At 39.6% G+C, this 24,077-nt stretch overlaps 2 protein-coding genes across 5 annotated transcripts; one reads left to right on the forward strand and one right to left on the reverse strand.

The window, feature by feature from the left end:
• Positions 1-385: 385 nt before the first annotated feature.
• Positions 386-7,866, reverse strand: LOC139468191 (leucine-rich repeat-containing protein 14-like). Of its 4 annotated transcripts, none has more exons than XM_071250003.1 (5): positions 7,814-7,866; positions 6,165-6,704; positions 5,120-5,281; positions 4,752-4,930; positions 386-2,895 (listed from the first exon to the last, which is right to left on the reverse strand). In XM_071250003.1, exons 2-5 carry the CDS (start codon positions 6,637-6,639, stop codon positions 2,110-2,112), a joined length of 1,602 nt encoding a protein of 533 aa, XP_071106104.1. In that variant the 5' UTR covers positions 6,640-6,704; positions 7,814-7,866; the 3' UTR covers positions 386-2,109. The 4 variants fall into 4 exon arrangements, with proteins under 4 accessions (XP_071106104.1, XP_071106101.1, XP_071106103.1 ...); XM_071250000.1 differs by having other exon boundaries at positions 5,117-5,281; XM_071250002.1 differs by having other exon boundaries at positions 5,117-5,281; positions 7,228-7,855.
• On the forward strand, positions 7,867-23,776 carry LOC139468193 (small ribosomal subunit protein uS7m-like). Its single transcript, XM_071250004.1, has 6 exons — positions 7,867-7,968; positions 19,246-19,413; positions 19,818-19,881; positions 20,672-20,842; positions 21,503-21,640; positions 22,625-23,776. Exons 1-6 carry the CDS (start codon positions 7,901-7,903, stop codon positions 22,700-22,702), a joined length of 687 nt encoding a protein of 228 aa, XP_071106105.1. The 5' UTR covers positions 7,867-7,900; the 3' UTR covers positions 22,703-23,776.
• Positions 23,777-24,077: the final 301 nt, after the last annotated feature.

Consider the following 24,077-nt stretch of genomic DNA (forward strand, 5'->3'; position numbering starts at 1 on the left):
GCCATTTAAAGCGTCATTGCAATCTCTGAGCTGTCATGACAAAATATTATTTTCTGATTTGTGCTGTCTGTAATTCTTTCTTTTTTAGTGAATTTCCAGACCTGTGGAGAATAGGTCTTCAACAACCCATACTTGCCAAAACAGGCTAGTATACTTGTCATAAGAGTCAACTAACAGGATCAGGTGATCAGACTCGCTGACTTGGTTGATGCATGTCATCAATCCCAATTGCATGGATTGATGCTCATGATATCAATCACTGGATTGTCTGTCCCAGACTCGATCATTTACAGACTGTCATCATATAGCTGGAATATTGCTGAGTGCAGCGTTAAACAACAAACAAACAACAAAGTTCATTTCCAAAAAACGAGTGTCCTATTACGTAACTACAGACGATGTCAGAATTCTTTGGTTCGTCTGTACCCTTCCACATAACAAGTAAGGGAAGTCTACTAGCTTTATGTTTACTTACAAACAGAAAATAGTAATACAAAGTGAGAGCAACAGAAGTATATACAAATAATTAAGAGGGTATGTATGTTCTCATATTTACATTTCACATATATTTTAGAAAACATTTTACAGACATTTGTTTGAAAATATTTACAAATATATTCAAAAATAAATTCATAAATAATTGTGAGTTTTATCCTTATGTTCCTTTTAGGGAACTGTTTTATTGCATGTTAGGATTTATCACAACCTACCTCTGATTTCCAATTAATTCTTTGGAGTTTCAATCATAAACATTTATACAGCACAGCAATTAGTGAATCAATCAACACATGTGCTGTAATGAGAACTACGGCAACATATGAAGTGCCTCATGTGACCAACATAAAGTTGGTCACAACTTGGTCACAAACATCCTTAGCCAATAAATAAGCTTGCATTTGTGACCTTGACATCACCATCTGAATGTTGACAGAAATCAAATCTTAACAAAATTCATTTTTTCAATATCAGCATGAATTGAGAAGCAACATTCAATGATATACGTCATTTGAAAGAAACAGATGTCAAATATAAAATGGACAATATATTTTCTTCAATTTGAATAATTTGCAGGTCCTTTGTTGAATGACAATTTGTAGGTCTGCATGTTTCTGTGACCTTCACTGACCTTAGACCTGAAATAATCCTGGACGAATTCTCCGATTATGGAAAGATTTGCAGAAAATGTAACTTACCGAAGAATTGCAAATATATCTCAGAAATATCAGTGACACTATGCATACGAATTTACAATAATTTTTTTAGGGGTATAAAGGATTGTTTTTACTGCAGAATTGTGTGATTTTAGCTGCAGAATTTTGATAATGTTACCGCAGAATTTGTCGGGGACTGCTGAAACATTGTGGACCTAAAACGTTGCAGGGTGAGAAGCTCCTGATGTACATCAGGGTATCACTTGTAGATTACAGCTTGTGACATTCCAAAAACACACATGAACAGAAGGAATATTACCAATATATCACAATTTAAGGACACAGTTCCAGTATTTTGAAAATCAAACTTTACTTTTTAACCCTTGCACTAGAGAACAGCACACTGTTCAAATGCATATCAACATTCTTAGGTTAAAGCAAGGTCTTCATAAGCGATAAAGATTGTTGTTGAATTTTCCACTTCAGAAGATGTCCACAGCATGTAGACATACCACTTCAGAAGATGTCCACTGCATGTAGGCATACCACTTCAGAAGATGTCAACAGCATGTAGACATACCGCTTCAGAAGATGTCCACAGCATGTAGACATACCACTTCAGAAGATGGCCACAGCATGTAGACATACCACTTAAGAAGATGGCCACAGCATGTAGACATACCAGTTCAGAAGATGTCCACTGCATGAAGACATACCACTTCAGAAGATGGCCACAGCATGTAGACATACCACCTCAGAAGATGTCCACAGCATGTAGACATACCACTTCAGAAGATGGCCACATTATGTAGATATAGCACTTCATCAATCCAATGAGAGGTTAGACAATATAGATAGTTTTCCAGGCCTATTGATAATGGCATCTGGGGAAATAGATATTTTCCACAAGCCCAAAGACACACTCTTTTGGACTCTATTGATAATATCACCAATCCATTCAGGATTCGTCCATGAAAATCCTCTCCAACTCAACAACCACTAGCTGCATGATCCCAATCTGTGGCCGGGATTCAGATGTCTTGGATACAATATCTCGTAACCTAGCAACAGTTGTAATTCTCTCCTCCTCCTCAATCTCCTCCGAGTCATGGTGGTAGCAGTCTGTTGGGTAGGAAGTCCGGAAGACCTTCAACTGCGGGAGTTGGGCAGCAGCTTCTGTGAAGTAAACCAGTGCCTCTCGAGATACACGGTTCTCGGCCAGGTTTAGAAACAGCACATACTTTAACATGGAGAAACTTGGCAGCAAATACTCAAAATGTTCATCCATGAGTCCACAGTCTTCTGCTTCAAACACAAGCAATGAATTTGCTAAAGCACTAAGAAGTTTGCTGAGGTTCCGGCATGCGGGACCAAGACTATTTTCACTGAGGTCAAGTTCACAGAGGCCCATTGTATGATGGGATACAGAAAGGTAAGTGATATCAGACACTGTAAGTCCACATGCTGCCACTCTTAAGTACTGAAGAGGTTTAGGAATGTTAGACAAAAGCCTTCGCAACTTAGTTTTGATTCTGTTGTTACTGAGATCCAGCCTGGCCAGGTTAGGCATGTGCGTGAATGTTTCGGAGAGTCTGTCAGTGGCAGCATCACTCATATAGAAGTAGATGGAGTTGCAGGACAAGTCCAGGGCTGTCAGGTTGACGAGGGTTGAGAACGCTGGACTTAGCTTGACGATGTCGTCAATGGTGAGGGAGTTGTACTTGAGCTGCAGCCCCTGAACATACTGCAATACAAACAATCATTATACAGTCGAGCCTCGTTGTGCCGAACCTTGTTGTGTCAAACTTGGATGTGTCGAATTCCCAGGTGTCTCAAACTTGGGAGTCCCAAGTATCCACATTAAGCATAAAATTCCCCTGATGTCTCAAACCCTGGATAACTCAAACCATTTTTCAGGTCCCAACAAGTTGGACACAAGAGGTTTGACTGTAGTTAAACAGGTGCAACCAAGGAAAATACATCCAAGATTATTCAGTGTATTATATCTCCATTCTGTTATGATAACCATCCTGAAACCATATGCTACCATAGCTTCTGAGTGAACGAGGGAGTGAGTTGGGTTTAACGCCGCTTTTAACAGTATTCCAGTTATATCGCGGCATGTCAACTTAATGTGGGAGGAAAGCCCGAAGTGATGCAGGTCTCAAATGTTTACTACTTTGGTAGTCATAGGTTCCTGGCATGCCAAAGGGACGCAACTCTGCACCGCGAACCGCGGCACCTTAGACGACTGGGCCACCCATGCCCTCACCATAGCTTCTGGCCCAGAGAAACCAGTGGTTGACATTATGAACAACATCCCAATCCATCAGGGTATGATGATGCTCATTCAACCATGTCACTGAGTCTGCCCACAAGATCCATTAAGCTGTTTATTACATCAACCATAGGTTGCTAAGGACCAACTGTACACCCAAGCTTCTAAGGAGGTTACTGATCAGGGAGCTTGACATCACTTTCAAAACTAAGCCATGATAGCAAATGGGCCCAGGATAGAATGTAGAAAAAAACCATTGGGTAACCATTACATTGGGAATAAGACATCCACAAACGATCATAATATGAATCTGCTCTGAGTGAGTGAGTGAGGGAGTTTGGTTTAACACCGCTTTTAACAGTATTCCAGTTATATCACGGCGTGTCAGCTTAATGTGGGAGGAAAGCCCGAAGTGATGCAGATCTCAGACGTTTACCACTTTGGTGAAACCCACGAGCACGGGTATGGTGCTGACAAACCTAGAAACATAATTGGGGAGAACCGGGATTCGAACCCACACTCATAGGTTTCTGGCGTGCCGAAGGGACGCAACTCTGCACAACGAATCATGGCGCCTTAGACAACTGGGCCACCTGTGCCCCCTTGAATCTGCTCTGCTGGACCTAACCCTTTGTAAATCCTACCCATTCAATACTATGACTGTAAGTGATGTGACACGTCTCCTCAGCTAGGTGATGCGCTTTATGCAGCAACACAAAACCCTGAACTAAGGCTTGTTACCCGCTTTTCCCAATCAAATTGTCCGGAATTGTTAATGGACAAATGACACCTCTAGTGGTAAAAACAAGTTATATGTCCACCTCATGTCAGATATGTGATATACACAATATATGATCACCTCACCTCTGCTATGTGATATACAAGATATATGACCACCTCACCTCAGTTATATGATATACAAGATATATGACCACCTCACCTCACCTATGTGATATAGAAGATATATGACCACCTCAGCTATGTGATATACAAGATATATGACCACCTCAGCTATGTGATATACAAGATATATGACCACCTCATCGCAGCTCGGTAATATACAAGTGATATGACCACCTCACCTCAGCTATAAGATATAGAAGATATATGACCACCTCAGCTATGTGATATAGAATGATATATGACCACCTCAGCTATGTGATATACAAGATATATGACCACCTCAGCTATGTGATATACAAGATATATGACCACCTCAGCTATGTGATATACAAGATATATGACCACCTCAGCTATGTGATATACAAGATATATGACCACTTCATCTATGTGATATACAAGATATAATATGACCACCTCACCTCAGCTATGAGGACCTTGAGGAGAATGCTTAGTCTAGCCTCTCCGAGACACGTAGCGCCAAGACGGACGATGCACAGCCTGACTCGACTGTGGGGGAAGCTGGACACCTTCAGGGCCTTACACAGCTCACTGTGAGTGGACTCCGATGTCACGAAGGCATCAAGTTTAATCATGATACCTGAAACCGACAAGACCAGTAAATTTCTTGTATTAATCTTCCATCCATCATGTCATTTCTTTTCAGGGAAACACCGATCATTTCTGTGGTCTGTCTCCTCAAAGAATTCTTTCCAAGTATGTTTAAAGTAGGACAAAGTAAGATTATCTAAGAATTATTAGGATAAAAATGATTGCTTGAACGAACTACAGTTTTCTGGTAGTGAAGGCAGCACAGGATCAATGTGGGCTGGGAGGTCTGGACGGTCATAGCTGGGGATAGTGTCATTGTAGAGACGGATCTGCTTGTTCTGCTGTGATTCAGTGAACGCCAGCATCACATGTGATGCCAGGAAGTACACAATTACCTCAGCTGCAAAACAAATAGCTAACATCATTTACTATGATTACAGGTCATAGAAACTTGGAAATAGCAAACATCATTAATATCATTGCCTATTTTGAAAATAATCATTAGGAAATCCAGCATGATCATTCAGTGTCCTAGAATGTAAACCAATCTGAAACAGTAACCATGGTAACCATGAAACCAAATTTATGCTTCTCATCCTTACTTTCTCACAATCATAAGATCCATAACAAACTCAGGATGTCCTCACAAGTATGATCTGTAGCAGTGTAAGTAACTTACATCAAGGTAGCCACTATACTAAGATGCTAAATATCATTATACTGATGTGTCAGCAGTGTTGTTTGGTTTTTATTAGACTAATTATGTACATAAAATTTTACTACATGCACTGTATTAAGTTTAATTAAATGAAAAAATAAATAAATAAAAATAGCTCAGATATCTCTGGTGTACAGCATTCAATTGGAATACGATTCACCATGTTCAAAATACCACCAGACTATGCTTGAGTCCTTGAGCATGTTCAGGGTATTCATTGTGAAAGGTTAGGTCAAGCTGCTGCAGGTTATTAGACTTGGTACTGTAACGTTCCTGGGTCGTATGCGAACATTCATTCCTGGGTCGTACTCAAACTCCATGAGAGCCACAACAACCTGTCTAGTCATTTCAACTTCATTTACTCAAGTGCCAAGAGGTGCGGCCTGAGCACAATGACATCATCAGTCTGACGTCACCAGCTTGCGTCATGTGACATAAGTCGATCTATTTTTAGTATGTAAACACAACAGGTACCATTTGTTACCTGTTGTTAAAATACTTGTAGGAAACAGGGTTAGCATGTTTCCGTAACGGTACTGCAAGTCAATAGACATGCAAGACTTACCTGTAGGGTACCCAGTTAGGTCAAGGTACCGTAGATTAGTTGGCTGTCTTTTGCGTAGACTTTCTATGAATGTGTGAGCCATTGTTGTGGTATAACGAAGACTTTGCCTCACAATGTCTGCCAGGTACACAGAGTTGTACAGTGGTAACAGCGACGTGAACACGGGAGGTGCTAATCCCGACAGAGACATGGTTGACAATGGCCAATGAGATAAAAGAACCTCAATCGCTCTATCACGGTTGCCAAGCAACGCTTCATGCATGAGAGGCAAACATAATGTCTGGGGCATCACTTCAACCGCCTGGTAGGTCATGGTGGAATCCTTGACAATATAAGCAGCACATAAGTGGGTAAGGGTCGGAACTTTTCCCTTGGGTGACTTGGACCAGGCACAGTTGGCTTGAGCGTGGAGATCCAGGGGGTACACGGCCCCCTGGTAGTGGTCGTACCACAGCGACTCCATGTTGCTGGCCATGGTCTACAGCATGGAGACGCAACTACACTGTGGACTTTCTCAGCATCATCAACAAGCCAGGACACCTGAAAGAACAGAACCATAAAATAATGCAATGATCACACCTGAATAGCTGTACAAAATAAATCATGATGATATATGATCCGTTTTACAAAATCAGCATTCTTGACACTTGTCCAGGTTTAACAAACCTTGTTTCCAAATCTCGTGTTAGATCTACTTGACGTGTTGATATTGACATAGACATAAGAGGAGAATAAAAAGGTATTTATAAATTAAAAGGTATTTATAAATAGACATCAAATGCTATGTTCAGATTACATTATTCATCCACATTAAGCTCCATGCAGTGATCAGTGTCATGCATTTCTATTAATATTATTGCATTTCGATCTTGTTATGATCATTGTCAAAAAGAGAGTTTGGTCATAATTTTTGGAGTGTAACTGTGTTACATATATCATGGAAGTTTCCATGTTCATTGTCTGAGTTCAATAGACCTTTCGTTGTATGTTACCTGTCAATGATTCTAGAAATGGGAACAAAATATCCCTGCAAAGAACCTGGTAAAACCTGTCCAAATTGTACCTATAATAGATCTATGTGTATCCCCGTTTTATGGGTTTTCGGACGCTTAGAAAGATTCACACTTTTCTCTCTATTCACATGAACAAATGTGAAACATCTTATTCGTTTTTAAAAGACAACTTTCTCTTAAAAACAAGCTATCATCTGAGTATTTACAACGTCTGTGTAATGCTACTCCCCTCGTTTTACCGCGAGTAATCGCGATAACATGGCCGTCGAAAAACGTATGACGTCCGAAATCCTCTGATGCGACGAATTTTATTTCCAAATGAAAAATGTGTTTATGGTGAAATGATGACAATATTGAAGTAACGTTACCAAATGTTTACTGTCATATATTTGATCAACCAAACTGAAAGAAACTGTGTCTAAAATAAGATTCGGTAAGTCAGCCTAGTGTTCCCTGTCCCCAACAACCTCAATATTCCCGGAAGTTGGGCCGTGTTGTCACTTTCGACAAGATTAGCCTATGCAAACAATTCGCTATTTTCCGCACGGGTTTGTCATCAATTCAGTAATAACCATCAAAGAATAATGTGATAGGTATACTGATTTCCTTAGGTGAGTTCCTTAAAGTCAACATTACCCCCGCTGGAGCTCCACTAAGAGTAATTCGTCTAATCGAACACACAATTCACGTGCGTGTAATACTACTTCCGGTAACTTTTGCAAGATGGCAGCCTGCAGACCATTGCATGTGTTGAAGCTGTGCTCGTCAATATCACGTTTGCACCAACCATCGTAAGTAAATGAGAACTAACACGGGAGTAGTGCACTTAACCGGCCGCATTTTTGGGATTTGAATAAGCGCCGCGTGTGATCGAACTCACGTCAGTGAGTCGGTTAACACGAAAATTGTGCACTTTGAAACTGACAGACTGACTTTTGGTTAAAAGCACGAAACTTAAAACAACACTTGGCACATGTATACATTAAACCATTCCGATCACATCTGGATATAGATCCACCTCACACTCCGGCGCATTGGTGACTAAGCATAACATCACTGCCACAGGCTAATTTGCGTATCATGTGAACGGACTTTTCTCTTGTTTGTAAACAATCTCATTAAAATTAGATCTTAGTCCTCGCTACCACTAAACAAAGATCTGAAGACATCCCATTAGGGGTCACGTTTCATCCAACAAATCAGTGCGTCGCTTACCAGATCATGAAAGTGACATTCGGAATGTGATTTCTAATCATGCAACCTCAAAAATGTTAACACAGGATATTCAGAACGATAGTTACGGGCTTAACGACTGAATCCATACAATCTAGACCGTCTATTTAGTCATTCCAGAATGTTCTTTTGTTCAGGTTTCAATTTTTTAATTGAGAATTTGTCAAAATATGTTTTGAAGTGTAATCGCCAATTTGAAATTAGTGACGTAAAGCATGAGAAAGCTGCCTTCTGATTGGCTAATGTCACCTTCATGTCAGTCATTCCATTGGTCGGTCAAAGTTTGCGCATGGTCAGTCTGACGTAACGTGGTGTCCTCAGATCTTTGTTTAGCGGTAGCGAGAACTAAGATCTTATTTTAATTAGATTGATTCTGAAATAAGAATGGATCGACCTAATGGTGCGCTTTACACACTGTTTTGCATAATTACATAGATCTGTACTACAACTGCGACATTGTGGCGCATGACGTATATCTTTATGCATCAAAGTGAATGTATCACTAGCCCTCTGTAGGTCTTCAGTGGAGCCATACAACCGTACAATCAATGAAAACAAAGGCTAACAATGCAATTGGAAATAGTTGTTCACTTTTTAATATATTTCCTCAATGAAAGTTAACCATTCTGTGACATATGTTTATCTAAGTGTGTAGACGTGTCAAAACTAAAACAGACAAAAACATATGCAATATATTGAATGGACTGTGTAAGATGTGACGAATTGTCACATGGTGCTAGCCTTTAGCAGAAGTACTGTGCTGGTTGCATGGAGCTCTGGGTTGGAGAGTGGGATTCACCTCAGCCGCTACCCCACACTCAGACATGACCCATGTTTATCTAAATGTGCAGACTCATCAAAAATGAAAAATTGAAAAACATATGCAATATCTAGAATGAACTGCGTAAGATGTGACTAATAATCACAAGGTGCACGCCTGTGGCAGAGGTACTGTGATGGCCACATGGAAAACTGGGTAAGAGAGTGCAGCAACCCCTGGTGGTAGAAACATGTTTTAATTGGCTAGCACTTTCAACTCGTACCACGTACGAGTCTCATCAGGCCATAACTGAATAACGGACATGAAGTAGTAACATATAGTTACGTGACGTCATAACATTTAGGAGAACTATGACGTCACAATACCAAGGTGACAATGGGCAACTAACTTACGCCTTTACATTTAACTTAGGCGCGTATTTATGAATGAAATGTTGCTCTTTTTGAAACAATGTAGGTTCATGATCAAAATTTAGCTTATATAGCGGGAAAACTAAAAAGTTACCGCTTCCACATGTATCTAAATGTTCACTAAGTGGAATCGTGTGGTTGTGTGGCTGCTTTATTTGTGAACGGTGAAGATTCATTCTTCTTTTTAATTTAAGTTCTGTTTTTCCGATATACTATTCATTGCATCCACTACAAACAATCAAGTAAATAACATTTCTAGTATCACAAGTCATATTTTGTTTTACAGTTAATTTAGTGTCCCTTGTAATTTGGACTGAACAGCCTTCAATTATATTGCTGCAAGTTAGGCAACGTTTGTCACCGCACTTAGAAACCTGTGGAGTGATGACAACAGAATCAAATTTAGAACTTGTCAAAATCTTTCTAAGATTTTTGGGTTGTCTTTGGCTGTTGATAATTTTGTATTTGCTCAATATCTTCTCCATGTTAATACTTTGATTCAAAATAGGCAGGTATTGTTGAACCATGGATATTGTTTTTTCATGATTAAGGTTGAAGGTAGATACTAGAGTTAAATTATTCCCCATATTGTTTTCTTCAGACTTTTCTCTCCGTTTTAGTTGCTTAATACTTAGCGCCTTCTGTATGCTATCTTCAATTAGCTTTGCAGGATAATTTTGATGCAGTAGGAAACTCTTAAGTTCAGCAAGGCTGGTAGTTTTAACATCATTCCCGGAAACAATGGTACAAATACGTCTTGCGAGACAGTAAGGGATATTACGTTTTGTATGATACGGGTGACATGATCCAAAATCCAAATATTGGTGCGTATCAGTATTTTTATAAAAGATATCAGTTTGTACAAATCTTCCAGATATTAAATTGATTCTTACATCGAGAAAGGTTAAACTGGATTCAATATATAAACTTATATATCATAAGTATCTTGGTCACTTTTTACAAATATCGGATCCATAGTAATGTATTCAGAATTAATTGCAACAGTTCTGTATAAAATTCAATTACTCAACAACAAAAGTTCTGTGAAACCAATATTTTAGTGTATTTTTCAAACAAGTAAAGTTTGGTTTTCAATATTGTAGTACATGTATGGAATCAAGTCACCAAAACGCAACTGCTACAGAAAAGCATGCATTCCATGCAAAAGTTGACTTTTATGCAAGCCCCATGCATTTCACTACCCAAGAATGGGTATAAAAACATGTGCCTTAACGGGATTCCATATGCATTGTTTAGCATCGTGCTGACAACAACCTCTCAGAAAACAACAAAATTACGCAATTATTCAACTTTACGAAAATGAGCTTCTGCGAGCCATAGGTATGCTTGAAGCAGGATCGAGTCAACGTTATGTTGCAAGACAATTTAACGTCCAAAAAACACTATTTGGTGTTTATGGCAACGTTAGCAACAGACGAATGCAGTCAGAGACCATCCTCGGAGTGGCCATGAGTAACTAATAATCGATGAGACAACTGGATTCGAACAACACACCTACGAAATCGATTCCAGTCAGCAACAGTGACTGCAAGAAGCATTCCTGGCCTTCGACGAATATCTTCACAAACCGTATGTCATCGCCTAAGATGTGCAGGGATTGTCGCCAGACGTCCCATTTTGACAGGAAACCACCATCAAGCACTTCTACAGTGGTGCAGACAGCGTCTACGCTGGACGGCCATGCAGTGGGGACAAGTTCTATTCACTGACGAGTCTCGTTTTCACCTCAGCCACAGCGATGGACACATTCGAGTGTACCGACGTCGAGGTGAACCTTACGTCAATCATTGTGTCTTGGAAGAAGATCGGTTCGGGGGCGGCAGCGTTATGGTATTGGGTGGGATTACAGCAGAGGACCAATTTGATAGTGGTAGAGGGAAATCTCAATGGACAGCGCTACCGCAACGAGATCATCGGCCCTGTTGTTCTACTGTTTTTACGTCGTCATGGCCCTTTCAACATGACAACGTCCGGCCTCGTATTGCTCGACTTGTTCATGATTCTCTGGGTGGGATTACAGCAGAGGACCCATTTGATAGTGGTAGAGGGAAATCTCAATGGACAGCGCTACCGCAACGAGATCATCGGCCCTGTTGTTCTACCGTTTTTACGTCGTCATGGCCCTTTCAACATGACAACGTCCGGCCTCGTATTGCTCGACTTGTTCAGGATTCTCTTTAACAAAACAACATGAATGTCATCCCATGGCCGGCTCGCTCCCCTGATCTCTCACCAATCAAGCACATGTGCTCCAGCAGATATGGACAGATATTCCACCGGACTTTTTGTGACGCCTGGTCCATTCCATGAGACGAAGATGTGTTGCTTGCATCGCAACCAGAGGTGGAAACACACGCTATTGATTTGTAAATTGACATTTTGGCATGTTCATGTATTTTATGAAATCACACATTTTCTGAAGTCAGTATGGCAAATTAAACCATTTGAACACTTACAGTCCTGAGTCTTTTATCTGTTGCAAACCGAAATTGTTTCAGATTTGGTAAAAAACATAACTTTGCATTAAATCTTATTCAAAGTCACAGGATCTTTTGTTGTTCAGTATAGTTTGCAGTGCCCAGGCCTCAAAGTTGCACCTGTCATTTTCTACAAATTATGATTGTACTGTATTTAGGATTAATCGCAATAGTGCTGTATATTATTCTGGTATGCAGCATCCCCTGGTGGTGATGAAAGACCAAGATGGCACCAGTGTGGTTGAAGTCTCTAATGATATTAATCAATACTCAATATATCATAACTATTTGTTCAATTTATAGAAATTATCAAAGTTATTTATTCAGGATCATTGGCAACAATGCTGTCTATAATAAGATCTAGTTTGCAGCAACCACCAGTATCCAAAATGGCTTCCAATTCCAAAATGGCTTAATTTTCAGAAAACTGTCCATTTCTACAGCAGATATAGATATTATTTGACTTGGGGATACAATTTAATATGATGAACAAAACATGTGTAAACAACATTGTATAAAAGTATATATGTATTGTCTATGTTCTGTAAGCATCATCGCTCGGCTTATTATATTTTAATAATGGGACGTTTTTCAAGCACCTGCCCGTGTACATAAACCCCATGATAGGTTGCACGCACTGTGGGCTGTTTTAGAGCTGCCTGTATGGGTAGAATTATTCTCTTGTCTGAGATCTTCATGAAAAGATGATGCTTTGCCATACAGAATACAGACCTTGTTTCAAATGAATGAATATCAGTATCCCACACTGATACATCCAGTAAAACATTACTTGTTTTAAAGCCAAATTTAACTGAAATGATTGAAATGAACAAATGTTACTGATATTGTGTACAAAAAGTTGACAATTTCTGAAGATTAAATCATTTTAACAGACATCTTTGATTTTTGTTACCACCACGCAGGGGGCACTGCATACTAGATTTAATTGAATACAGCATTGTTACATTTAATCCTGCATAAGTTTCCATGATTTACCAGATAGTTATGATATTTTGAGTATAGACTGGCAGCATAAGAGATTTCAACCATGATGCTAGCCATTTTGCATTTTGTACCACCAGGGGCCCACTGCTGAGATTGATCCATATCCAGAAATGTTTGGAATGGTTCAATGTATAGTTTTGAGTGTGCCAAGTTTGGTGCTTTTAATCCAAAGTGCACAATTTTGACAAAGACCAGCCTTAACCGCCCAACTACATTGCCAGCTTGAAGCTAAGGAATCTATTCTCGTGTTATGGGTTTTCGGACGCATAAGAAACATTCATAGTTTTTTCGCTAATCACCTGAACAACTGTGAAGGCAAGTTTGACGGATGACGAAAGCAACTTGAAAAAAGATGGTCATGCACTTTTATACTCCACATCTGATTCTTAGGTCTTTGTTGATACTTATCATGTTTGGTTCTGTTACTTAAATCTGCTTACTTAGCTCTGCTTACTTAACAGAGCTTACTTAACAGAGCTTACTTAACTCTGCTCCCCTTATTCTGTTTCTGCTCCAGTGACCACACTGCCTGTGTAGGCTTATCACATGACCAGACTTTCCTCTTGTTTGTAAACATACATACTTGTTCTGATATAAGAACAGACAGGCTTAATGCAAGCCTTTCTGTGCACTTTACATATTGTTTTCAATAATTATGTCAATATACAATAATTATGTAGATATACTACGGCAACTGCGACAGAGAGGTGTATGACAATATGGCTTTACACATTGAAAGTGACTATATCCTAGCTCTCGGTAGGCTTTCGATGACCAGACATGTAGGATATATACCCAATGGGAACAGTTTTTCATGTTTTAGAATATTTTCTCATTGAAAGTTAAACATTTCATGACCTATGTTTATCTAAATGTGTAAACTCGTGTGAAAAGAAACATGAAAAACACAAGAATAGACTGTGTAAGATGTGACAGAGGTACTCCACTGTCCGCGAGGAACTCTGGTTGGGAGAGTGATTGGCTTCATACAAACCAGGCATTTTTATTTAAATTTGTAGTCTAGGCTTTTCTAAACACTGTCTTCTAGTCTAATTAAGCTGGCACTAGAGCTGGGACGGGTAAGTCAGGTCGGGTGGGTCCTGAGTTGGACCCGGGTACCCAGAGGACTACCCAGACCCGTGTTTTTAAGTTTAATGATTGTATTGTGACATTCTATTGCAACCCAAAATATGCCTTGACTGAATACTGTATTAGTATATATTTCTGTGAACAATGAAAATGAAAAAAAAAAACTACCTTTTCTTACACACTGGTGGGTGAGAACCCATTTGAGATAACGCCATTTTTGACACATTACTAAATCATTATTCATTAGCGTGTTTAGAAATCTAAATAAAGGATATTTACTTGAAGAACTGAATTTCAGAAATATCATTTCCGTGATCACAGGCATCTGTTTTTCATCAAATCAGTAATGATAATTCTGAATCGTCGCCGATAATCCTAGAATAGTTTAGAATGTTTTGGAAAATACGCCAACACGAATGAAGTGTACATTCCGCCATATTGGATATTGTTTACAAAATTCACGTTTCACGTATGCCAGTTATGAGACGCCTTTAGATCACATATATTTCAAACTCAGCTGCTAAACATGCAGCCCCGAATTTCTCATACATTTTAGAATTAAATGTCAAATGGTCTTTGTCACCAATTCAAAGAATCTAGATAAAATCAAGCAAAATATATTAGGTGTGGAAACGAACACTGTGCTCGGAAAACTGTACTTGTTGAAATGTAAACAAAACTAAATTCAGATCTTACACCGTGAAGTATCGTCTCCTATTTTGAGAGATCAATTCGTATAATTGTTGCAAACATTGGCTAACGGGTTAGAGAATATCCGTGGGAAGAGCACAAACTATGGAATTTAAGATATATAGTAATACATTACCAGGATCACGTAAATTCAATAGAAATCGTAAAAGCTCCACCCTGTGTCACACCATGACTGAAGCAAAGTCATGCACAACGATGACGATAGTAATCTGCTTTTCTGACTAATTCTCTTGGTTACATTGGAAACATAAAAACAAATAACAGTATGCAGATTGTCTGATTGTTTCTGATTACTTACATGACACATTTATGAATATCCCATCCCTCAATCAACGAAAATCCTCCCCTGAAAATTTCGCTACTGTTGCCAGTGAACATGCCATTTTGTTAAAGTCTGTCACTGGTAATGATGTCATACGGAAGTAAACATTGTTGTACATGTTTGGTAATTTCTTTGAGGTGAAAGTGTTTAACTGGGCATCTTTGACCTTATCTACCTTGCATTATCATTATTGCCTTGATAATCCTCAGATGTGTCAGAAACCTTTTTAGGTTTAGGTGTAGGGTCACATTATTTGTGAGTAGTAAGCAGCACATAGGATGACATTACTTATGACAGTGGTGTTATGTATTAATGCGCCACTGCGATCATGAGAATAGACAAAATACATCGATTCAATGCTCAAAAGATGCGATTTTAGGGTGTGTAAGAAACAGATTACTGCACTCGTTCCTGTCAGATATCGTTTATTTTACAACTCGTTTTTTCAAAGTGTATCTAACTCTCTTTCACTCATTAGATACGTTTTGAAACAACTCGTAAGATGAATGGTATCTGACACACTCTCGTGTAGTAATCTCTGTCATCAATGTATTGGCATCAGGCCAAGGACAGTTGCGATGCATTGATAGTTTATTTAATCATTACCTGCTAATGTACATCAAGCTGAAATTTAGTGTTTATGAGGATTGGTGTTGCAATAAGACCATGCTAAACATATTCATGTTGACAAATGCTCTCCTAACTTTGGGCAGGTTCAGTCTTGTCAAGCTCTTTCCAAATGTAACAGTGACCAGTTGTACAAGCTGTCAGTGGGGTTGACTCAGACTCAGAGTCTGTACACAGAGGAGGGGTGGTTGTGGTGTTTGTTGCTTTGTTTAGCACCCCGATCAGCAATATTCCAGCTATATGACTGTGGTCTGTAAATAATCCAGTCTGGACCCGACAATCCTGTGATTGATATCGTGAGTATTGATCCACACAGTTGGGATACGATGACATGCATCAACCAAGTCACCAAGACTGATCCTGTTAGTCGCCTCTTACAACAAGTATAGTTGCCTCTTACGACAGACATGGGTTGCTGAAGACCTACTTTAACCCGGATGTTCAGGGGTTTGATGTTTTTTCCAAAAATGTTGTAATCTTAAAATAATATCTGTTATAAATTGTGGACTAGTCTTGAACTGAAGAAAGTTAAGATGCTCATCTCTGAAGCGCCTTCTTGGTGAACAGAGTTGTGTCCCTTGGATCATTGGTTCTGATCATTGGTTTGTCAGCAACAATCCTGTGCTCCCGGGTTTCACCAAATTGGTAACCCTGTTCACTTCTGGTTACCCTCCCACATTGATCTGACATGCAACTGAAATACTGGTGATAGTGGAGCAAAAAGACAACCCATTCATAATTTAATAAACTAGCTTTATAAAGTAAGAGAGATAAAGTACTTATAGCCTGAACAGTGCAGGGTTTGCCTTGACACAGAAAACCTGCGTATTTGACTCAGTCTAAGGAGAAAATACGCGTCAGTCATAACACAGATCATTCAGACTGTCAAAATCAATTAATTGCACTTTACTGTTGGAACATTAAAATATGAAACGGACATATCCTTTCACAATGAAATATGACGGATATCAGCTTTGTCTAATATTGGAAAACCTAATGTCTAAGAATGAAACAGCCCAACTGGCAAGCTTTTGGTGGCAGCCAATCAGAATTAAGTTTCAGTTGTTACCTAGCAAGGTGATTGTATTTCCTGTTAGTCACTATCAAGAATAGTTATGCCACATCATGTAAACATTTATAATATTATATAGCAGTTCCCTTATCAGCCTATATACCAATCTGTTATCTGCAAATATAATAAATATTGGATGTTACAAATTACAGTGATCCCTCGCGACAACACTACCTGTAATTAGATTAACAACTGTGGAGAGAGTAGATAAATACTTAAAACATGATTTAAACAGCTTGATTAAAGAAACAAGATGATAGGTTTTACATTAATTTTTTTTGGCGAAATCTTACATCAATTAGTAGTTTGTTTAAATGTCCCCCCTCGAAAGACCTGACTCCCAGTATTACAGCTAGGAAGTCATAATAACCCCCAGTTTTAGAGTCCAGGGCAAACCCTGTGTTCGGGTGTGGGTGTGGGGTCTAGTGGTCTGACTGGTGCATTTTAGTAGTCATCTATAATTTGTAATCAAGAAATATACCTATCTCAAAATCTTGATAGGTTTACATAAAGACATTTAGGCCTCAATATTTGATGTGTGAAATAATAGGCTCCAATTTAATCTGTTGACTGGAAGACAACAGGAAATGCAGTGGAATCAGATGGTATTGATTGTGCCAACGCTGGATTGACTTCTCAAACATAATACATGCATTTCAATCAGTTGTCATGCTTGCTGTTCTAAGGGAAGTAACTCCACCACCATCTGACTTGCAATTCTTCTCAGGAGGAAATATTAATCAATATTCTGATGTCAAGTTCAAGGCAAATTAACTTCAGTGGTGTTACACTGATTGTATTAGGGACATTCATGTGGTAGCTTACAGTTACAGACATTACCATTTAGAACAGGATGCCCCGAGCATTGATTCAGATGCTGATTTGAAGCTGACTTTTGAGAAATATTTGAGAGAATGTGCAACAGAAGCCTTGCCACTGCTGGCGTTGTAACCTTCACAGATGCAACACTTAACAGATGCAGTGACATCATTGTAGATAGCAACAGAAGCAGGTACAAGATGCTTCATGCAGCAGTAGACATCCATGAAGTTATCAAAGAAAATCCACTTATTTCAATATTTAGAATAATGTGATAGTGATAGTTATGTGATAGTTGCTGAATAGTGCAGTGTTTATCATTACTGGTATGACAAGTGAACACTTTCTGCCATGGGAATATATGATATAGACTTTATTGAATTAAGATCAGAGGTAAAAAAATATTGAAGTCACTGAGTCCCAACAAAACAGTTCTCACTCGCTAACTACTTTGTTCCTGTTTGACCATGTTAAGGACCTGTCTGCTCAGTTCATATGACTTTATAACAGCTTGTGTCCATCTTGATTCTTTGAACACATACCACCCCAGTAGACACTAATGTATTGTTTCTCATGCCATATTTAGGAGATAAACATACTGTGTTTTCAATGTAGAGCCAGGTTACGTAGATTTAACTGTGCTAAATTGAATTTGGATCTAACGCACAGCGTGAGGTTTCAAATGTTAAATTTAGCGCTGTTAAATCTACAGGTAACCTAGCTCTATATTGAAAACACAGTATGTTTATCTCCATTCTAGCAAGATTAAATAAAATGTGAACTCTTTGGTGTTAGCAAATATACTGAGTGAAGCGGCATGGGTTGCATCCAGTGTTTTGAGTGGGTTGTCGATCTCAATTACGGAATCACAGCAATTTGGTAAGCTAACATGAGGTGGGCACCCCTAAAGAAAACTAAGCAAGCTTTGAAAAGCTTTTGTTCTACTTCACAAGTCATCATTATGATGTCATATCGCTCATTGTGACGCAACAGATATAATGCTCCAAATTCCAAGCTCTCTGTTGTATTCCCAAAACTTAAAATTCATTCTCTTTGTAGATTTCTATCATGTTTTCTGCACAAAATGTATTGCCACACATCCTTTGAATATTGTAGTGATTGCAACTTTGCATTTTGCAACAGATAATTGTAGATATAATTATTTAAATATGCCTACCAACATTGTATAAAATCAAATACTTTTCTATGAATATTAGATTCCGTGGCGCTGCGGCCATGAAATTGGCTGTTTCAATGAGAGGGGTTTATTGTGATTAAACCACCTCTGATTGACCAATCAGAATCGAGTAAGTTCCAAATTCATGGTAGAATACTGGTTAAACATGTTGCCCATGACCTTGAAATATTGAATTAACCTTCCGCAAATTTGTTGGGGTTTTGATTTATCTGAATGTTGTCCATGAATCCATGATTTATAAAACTCATTTTTTTAATCTGTGAGAATGTGGAGTTTTTTGACGACCATCATCTCTCTTTCCAGACTCTGTCATGCTCGGACTGCCATTTACTCTGCCAACTATCAGGAACCAACATTTAAGAAGAAAGACCTGCAAGAGCCTCTGCCCGACACAGACCCACGTAGGTTCCAGCCAATCAAAGCAGCCTTCATAGAGCAGACTTCTTCAATATACTATGACGAGACAGTGCAGTAAGTATACATGTGCATGAATGTTGAGACAAATAACATCCAGTTATTATCATGATTATGGACGGACCACTTGATTTGCTGGGGTGTGGGGTGGGGATTTTGTATCGAGATTAGATCCTACAAAACCACATTTTTTATGTAAAACTATAAACCTGAGAGTCTGAAGCATATTCATTTATTTCAAGTATTTTCGGGGACAAAATATTGTTATATTGTTTTCGGTCAAATCCTTGTTGTGAATTCAGTCAAACAATGTACGGAACTTGTTGCATGAAGGAAGACTGCTGAACAACTCTAGAAACTGAAGTGTAGCCAGGGTATCCTTTGTTAAATCCCACATCCAACTCCTGTTCTCTTCGTAATGACAGTCAGCTTCAGAAACATTCTTTGTTTCTCTTTTATAGGAAGTTCATTCGTCAGATGATGAAGTCTGGAAACCGTGCACGTGTGCAGAAGATCATGGATAGGGTGGGTACCGCTGGTCTGACAGGGCAATAGACATCTGGACGCCATCTGCCGGAAACAAGGAGTTAACTGACTGTAAAAGTCCTGTTTCCACCCTTGCCAAACTAGGCTGGAATTGCGGAGTTACATTTTGGCTCGACTAATGGACTATGCACAGTCCAATCAAAATCGTGTAAAGAAATAGACATTTGTAAACAACATAGATTTCAACGTGCAGATATCAGTCGTTTGCATGATTTGCAAAGTATGTGTACTGCCAACTGGATGTTGACAGATATTTTGCATATCATTTTTTCATGTTTTCATGGCTTTAATCAAGGTGATGCACTTTGTGAGTTAAGACCCGTTTTGTTACAATATAGATCTTCATCTATCCCTTGACTGGGTGCCGCCATTTTGTTTGATGCAAATGTAACTGGTATGAGAGGTGGAATCTGATTGGTGAATAGGAGGGACATAGAAGGGACATAACTAGTAAGTCACTGGTGGCGGTATGCCGGAGCCTGGAAATTCCAGCCTAGTTCGGCAAGGGTGGAAACTGGACTTATAGTCAGTTTACTCCCTAGCCTCAGGAAGATGTCTGGACTCTGGATATCTGCATGTCTGCATCTGTCTTGTCCCACAACTTGTGCAACTTGGCCATATTCTTGTGACAAATCTGTTTTAAATGCTTTACTTCCTTTGATGTGATGGTGTATTGTCCAATCTGTACCTTTAGTCATAGTACCTGGCACATTAAATTTAAACAGTATGTCTGAAAACTTAATTTAACTTAACTTAATGTATATTTCAGACACTGGAGAATTTGAAGAGAATTCAGGTTGAAAAGTACCACAAGGCAGAAGACGTGCAAGAGAAAGAAAGTATTGAATGTAATCCACTGTCAATCTTTCACACTGCCGTTAGAAACTGTGAACCAATTCTTATACTCACAAAGGTTCAAAGAGGAGGAGTCATGTATCAGGTGAGAAGTACTTATCAACTGAGGTGAAGTTGTGTATCGGATGACAAAATATCAGGTATGAAACCATGTCATGTGAGGCCCAGGAGTGCTGTATCAGATGGCGAGGAGTCATGTATCAAGTAGGAGTTGTGTATCAGATGGGGAGGAGTCATGTATCAGGTGGGAGGAGTTGTAAATCAGGTGACAGGACATGTATATCATGTGGGAGGAGTTGTGTATCAGTTTGGAGGAGTTGTGTATCAGGTGGGAGGAGTCATGTATCAGGTGGCAGGAGTCGTATTTTGGGTGAGAGGAGCCATGTATCAGGTGGGAGGAGCCATGTATCAGGTGGGAGGAGCCATGTATCAGGTGGCACGACTCATGTATCAGGTGGCAGGAGTCATGTTTTGGGTGGGAGGAGCCATGTATCAGGTGGGAGGAGTCATGTTTTGGGTGGGAGGAGCCATGTATCGGGTGGGCGGAGTCGTGTGGCAGGACTCATGTATCAGGTGGGAGGAGTCATGTATCAGGTGGCAGGACTCATGTATCAGGTGGGCGGAGTCATGTTTTAGTTGAGCAGAGTTATGTATCAGGTGAGAAATATATATATTTTATATGCAAGATAAGATGATAGTGATGCAGCGTGCAGTCTGTTGTCAACTCCACTATTGTTGCCTGCAGGTTCCAATTCCCTGTAAAGATAACTACAAGCGGTACAAGGCTATGAGATGGTTGATAGACAGCTGTCGGGACAAGGAGAGGAAGATGCCCATGGAGGACAAGCTTGCACGGGAGTTGCTGGATGCCTACAGAGGGGAAGTAGGTTAACTCATACACAGGGTCACTCTCTGTAGTTGCTGGATGCCTACAGAGGGGAAGTAGGTTAACTCATACACAGGGTCACTCTCTGTAGTTGCTGGATGCCTACAGAGGGGAAGTAGGTTAACTCATACACAGGGTCACTCTCTGTAGTTGCTGGATGCCTGCAGGGGGGAAGTAGGTTAACTCATACACAGGGTCACTCTCTGTAGTTGCTGGATGCCTGCAGAGGGGAAGTAGGTTAACTCATACACAGGGTCACTCTCTGTAGTTGCTGGATGCCTACAGAGGGGAAGTAGGTTAACTCATACACAGGGTCTCTCTCTGTAGTTGCTGGATGCCTGCAGAGGGGAAGTAGGTTAACTCATACACAGGGTCACTCTCTGTAGTTGCTGGATGCCTGCAGAGGGGAAGTAGGTTAACTCATACACAGGGTCACTCTCTGTAGTTGCTGGATGCCTGCAGAGGGGAAGTAGGTTAACTCATACACAGGGTCACTCTCTGTAGTTGCTGGATGCCTGCAGAGGGGAAGTAGGTTAACTCATACACAGGGTCACTCTCTGTAGTTGCTGGATGCCTGCAGAGGGGAAGTAGGTTAACTCATACACAGGGTCTCTCACTGTAGTTCCCCACTCCTTTACCTGTTGATGCGACAGGTTACCATGGTTACAGTTAACCCAATACTGACGTGTTTGTTTTTATTTTCTCCGTATTATAACATATCTTGTACAAATCATTCGATTTTATTGTTAGATTTTCTTCACTTTAAGTGCAGAATGTATTTGAATATACAGTATTTGAATATCAATTGTGACAGCAACTTTTGTTAAGTGGCTTTCATTGTGGACCTTTCAACTGTTGACTATCCATAGCCAAGTGATCTTCAGTGCCATGGCATTGTTTAAGGTATTTTCAGACCTTTGTTTTCCTTTTTAATTAAAAACTGACTAGTCTTTCCATAACAAAGTTCCTATCTCATTTCAGGGCAGGAGCATTCGCAAGAAGCAAGACCTCCATCGACAGTGTGAGGCCAACAAAGCCTACTCTCATTACCGTTGGTGACCTTGCATCACAACCCCAGGCTAACCTTGACCTTCCTAGTGTCAGAGCTTTTCCTCCCTCCTGTTGTAGGAACAATATGTGCCGTGTTTAAGTGGCGTTGTACAGCAAGTGAGGGGGATTTTGTGAGAAGGTACACATACATTTTTCAACACAGGACTGCTACAGTAACAAGGGAAGGATTGTGTAAGGATGTATACACGTTTCAAGACATATGTGGATGCTGACCACACAACAGTCACTCAGCAACTTAGGAGTAGTAAATGAAAAATACACACCTTTGTGATTTAAAAAACAGCTCTTTGTTTGCCTAGATCTGTTAACTCTCTCCCAAGTCATTGACCACACATTTTAAATTTTGAAACAACTGTGTTATTGCAATTAATTTTCAGCATGAGTTCAGAGAGAAATGGCACCGTGTGTTTAACCCTGTCTGTATCAGGAGGTGTCCCCCGCCGTGATATTGCTGGAATATTGCTAAAAGCGGCGTAAAACCAAACTCACTCACTCACTCACTGTATCAGGAAGATGGGAGTCAGTGCACCTTGACTGAAGAATGTGTTTTTACATCAGTTGTGTGACTAGATCACAAGGACTGTCACAGCATTCATCACTGGCCTACACTTTGTGTGATCCTTCTGGACACCCAAAGTGTACAATATGTCCCATCCAGCAGGAGACGGAGTGTTGTACATTTGTATATTCCTCTAATCTCTCAGTGAATTTATTATTTCAACTTTCCAGCCAGGCAGTGAGATGATAAATGTATTCAGTGAGGAAATGTTACAAATCTGTCTTCAAGGGTTCAACAACCTGTGCAAACTCTTTTTTAGGGTATTAATTACATCATGGGACAGAAGAAATGTTCTTGAATGAAGGGGTGTGAGGGTCAAGATGTCCTCAATCCTAAAGTTTGAGATATAGAGAATAATGACTGTGGTCAAATAGCATGTCTTTCATCTAGCAGTGTTAGATATGGTTATGATGTTCATGATTGAAAATATTTGCTTTGTCAGGCAAGCCAATAAAGGATTTTAAAAAGATTAGCCAACAATCATTTATATGTTTCAAAGTCATAGTGATACCACCTCAGCTTTTCTCTAAATAACAAACATATGCTATACAATACGTAGCAGTGTTTGGTCTGGAACTTATATGAAAGATTATATGAGGTTTGCCTGTGGTTCCAGAACCAGTTGTATTTTCAGAGGAGATTTAGCAGTTTGGCATGGGTGACCACGAGTGTTATGTTTATATAGCTCTGTGTGTATGTGTGTGTGTGTGTTATTAATTGTCAAATAATAATACAAGAACATTAATTAAAAGGTAAACAAGATTCAGTATTTGTTTTTTATTATGCTAAAACATTAGTGTACTG

Source organism: Haliotis cracherodii, unplaced genomic scaffold (assembly GCF_022045235.1).
Source record: "Haliotis cracherodii isolate W230 unplaced genomic scaffold, xgHalCrac1.p SCAF_2, whole genome shotgun sequence".
Lineage (NCBI taxonomy): Eukaryota > Metazoa > Mollusca > Gastropoda > Lepetellida > Haliotidae > Haliotis > Haliotis cracherodii.

Bases quoted from the DNA above. Each gene is read 5' to 3' on its own strand.
- LOC139468191 (XM_071250000.1), bottom strand. From the start codon at position 6,639: ATGGCCAGCAACATGGAGTCGCTGTGGTACGACCACTACCAGGGGGCC. The intron at 5,282-6,164 runs GTAAGTCTTGCA...TTTGTTTTGCAG, and splicing joins CCTAACTGGGTACCCTACAG to CTGAGGTAATTGTGTACTTC. The intron at 4,931-5,116 runs GTTCGTTCAAGC...TGTCGGTTTCAG, and splicing joins TTCACTACCAGAAAACTGTA to GTATCATGATTAAACTTGAT.
- LOC139468193 (XM_071250004.1), top strand. From the start codon at position 7,901: ATGGCAGCCTGCAGACCATTGCATGTGTTGAAGCTGTGCTCGTCAATA. The intron at 7,969-19,245 runs GTAAGTAAATGA...CTCTCTTTCCAG, and splicing joins TCACGTTTGCACCAACCATC to ACTCTGTCATGCTCGGACTG. The intron at 19,882-20,671 runs GTGGGTACCGCT...TGTATATTTCAG, and splicing joins TGCAGAAGATCATGGATAGG to ACACTGGAGAATTTGAAGAG.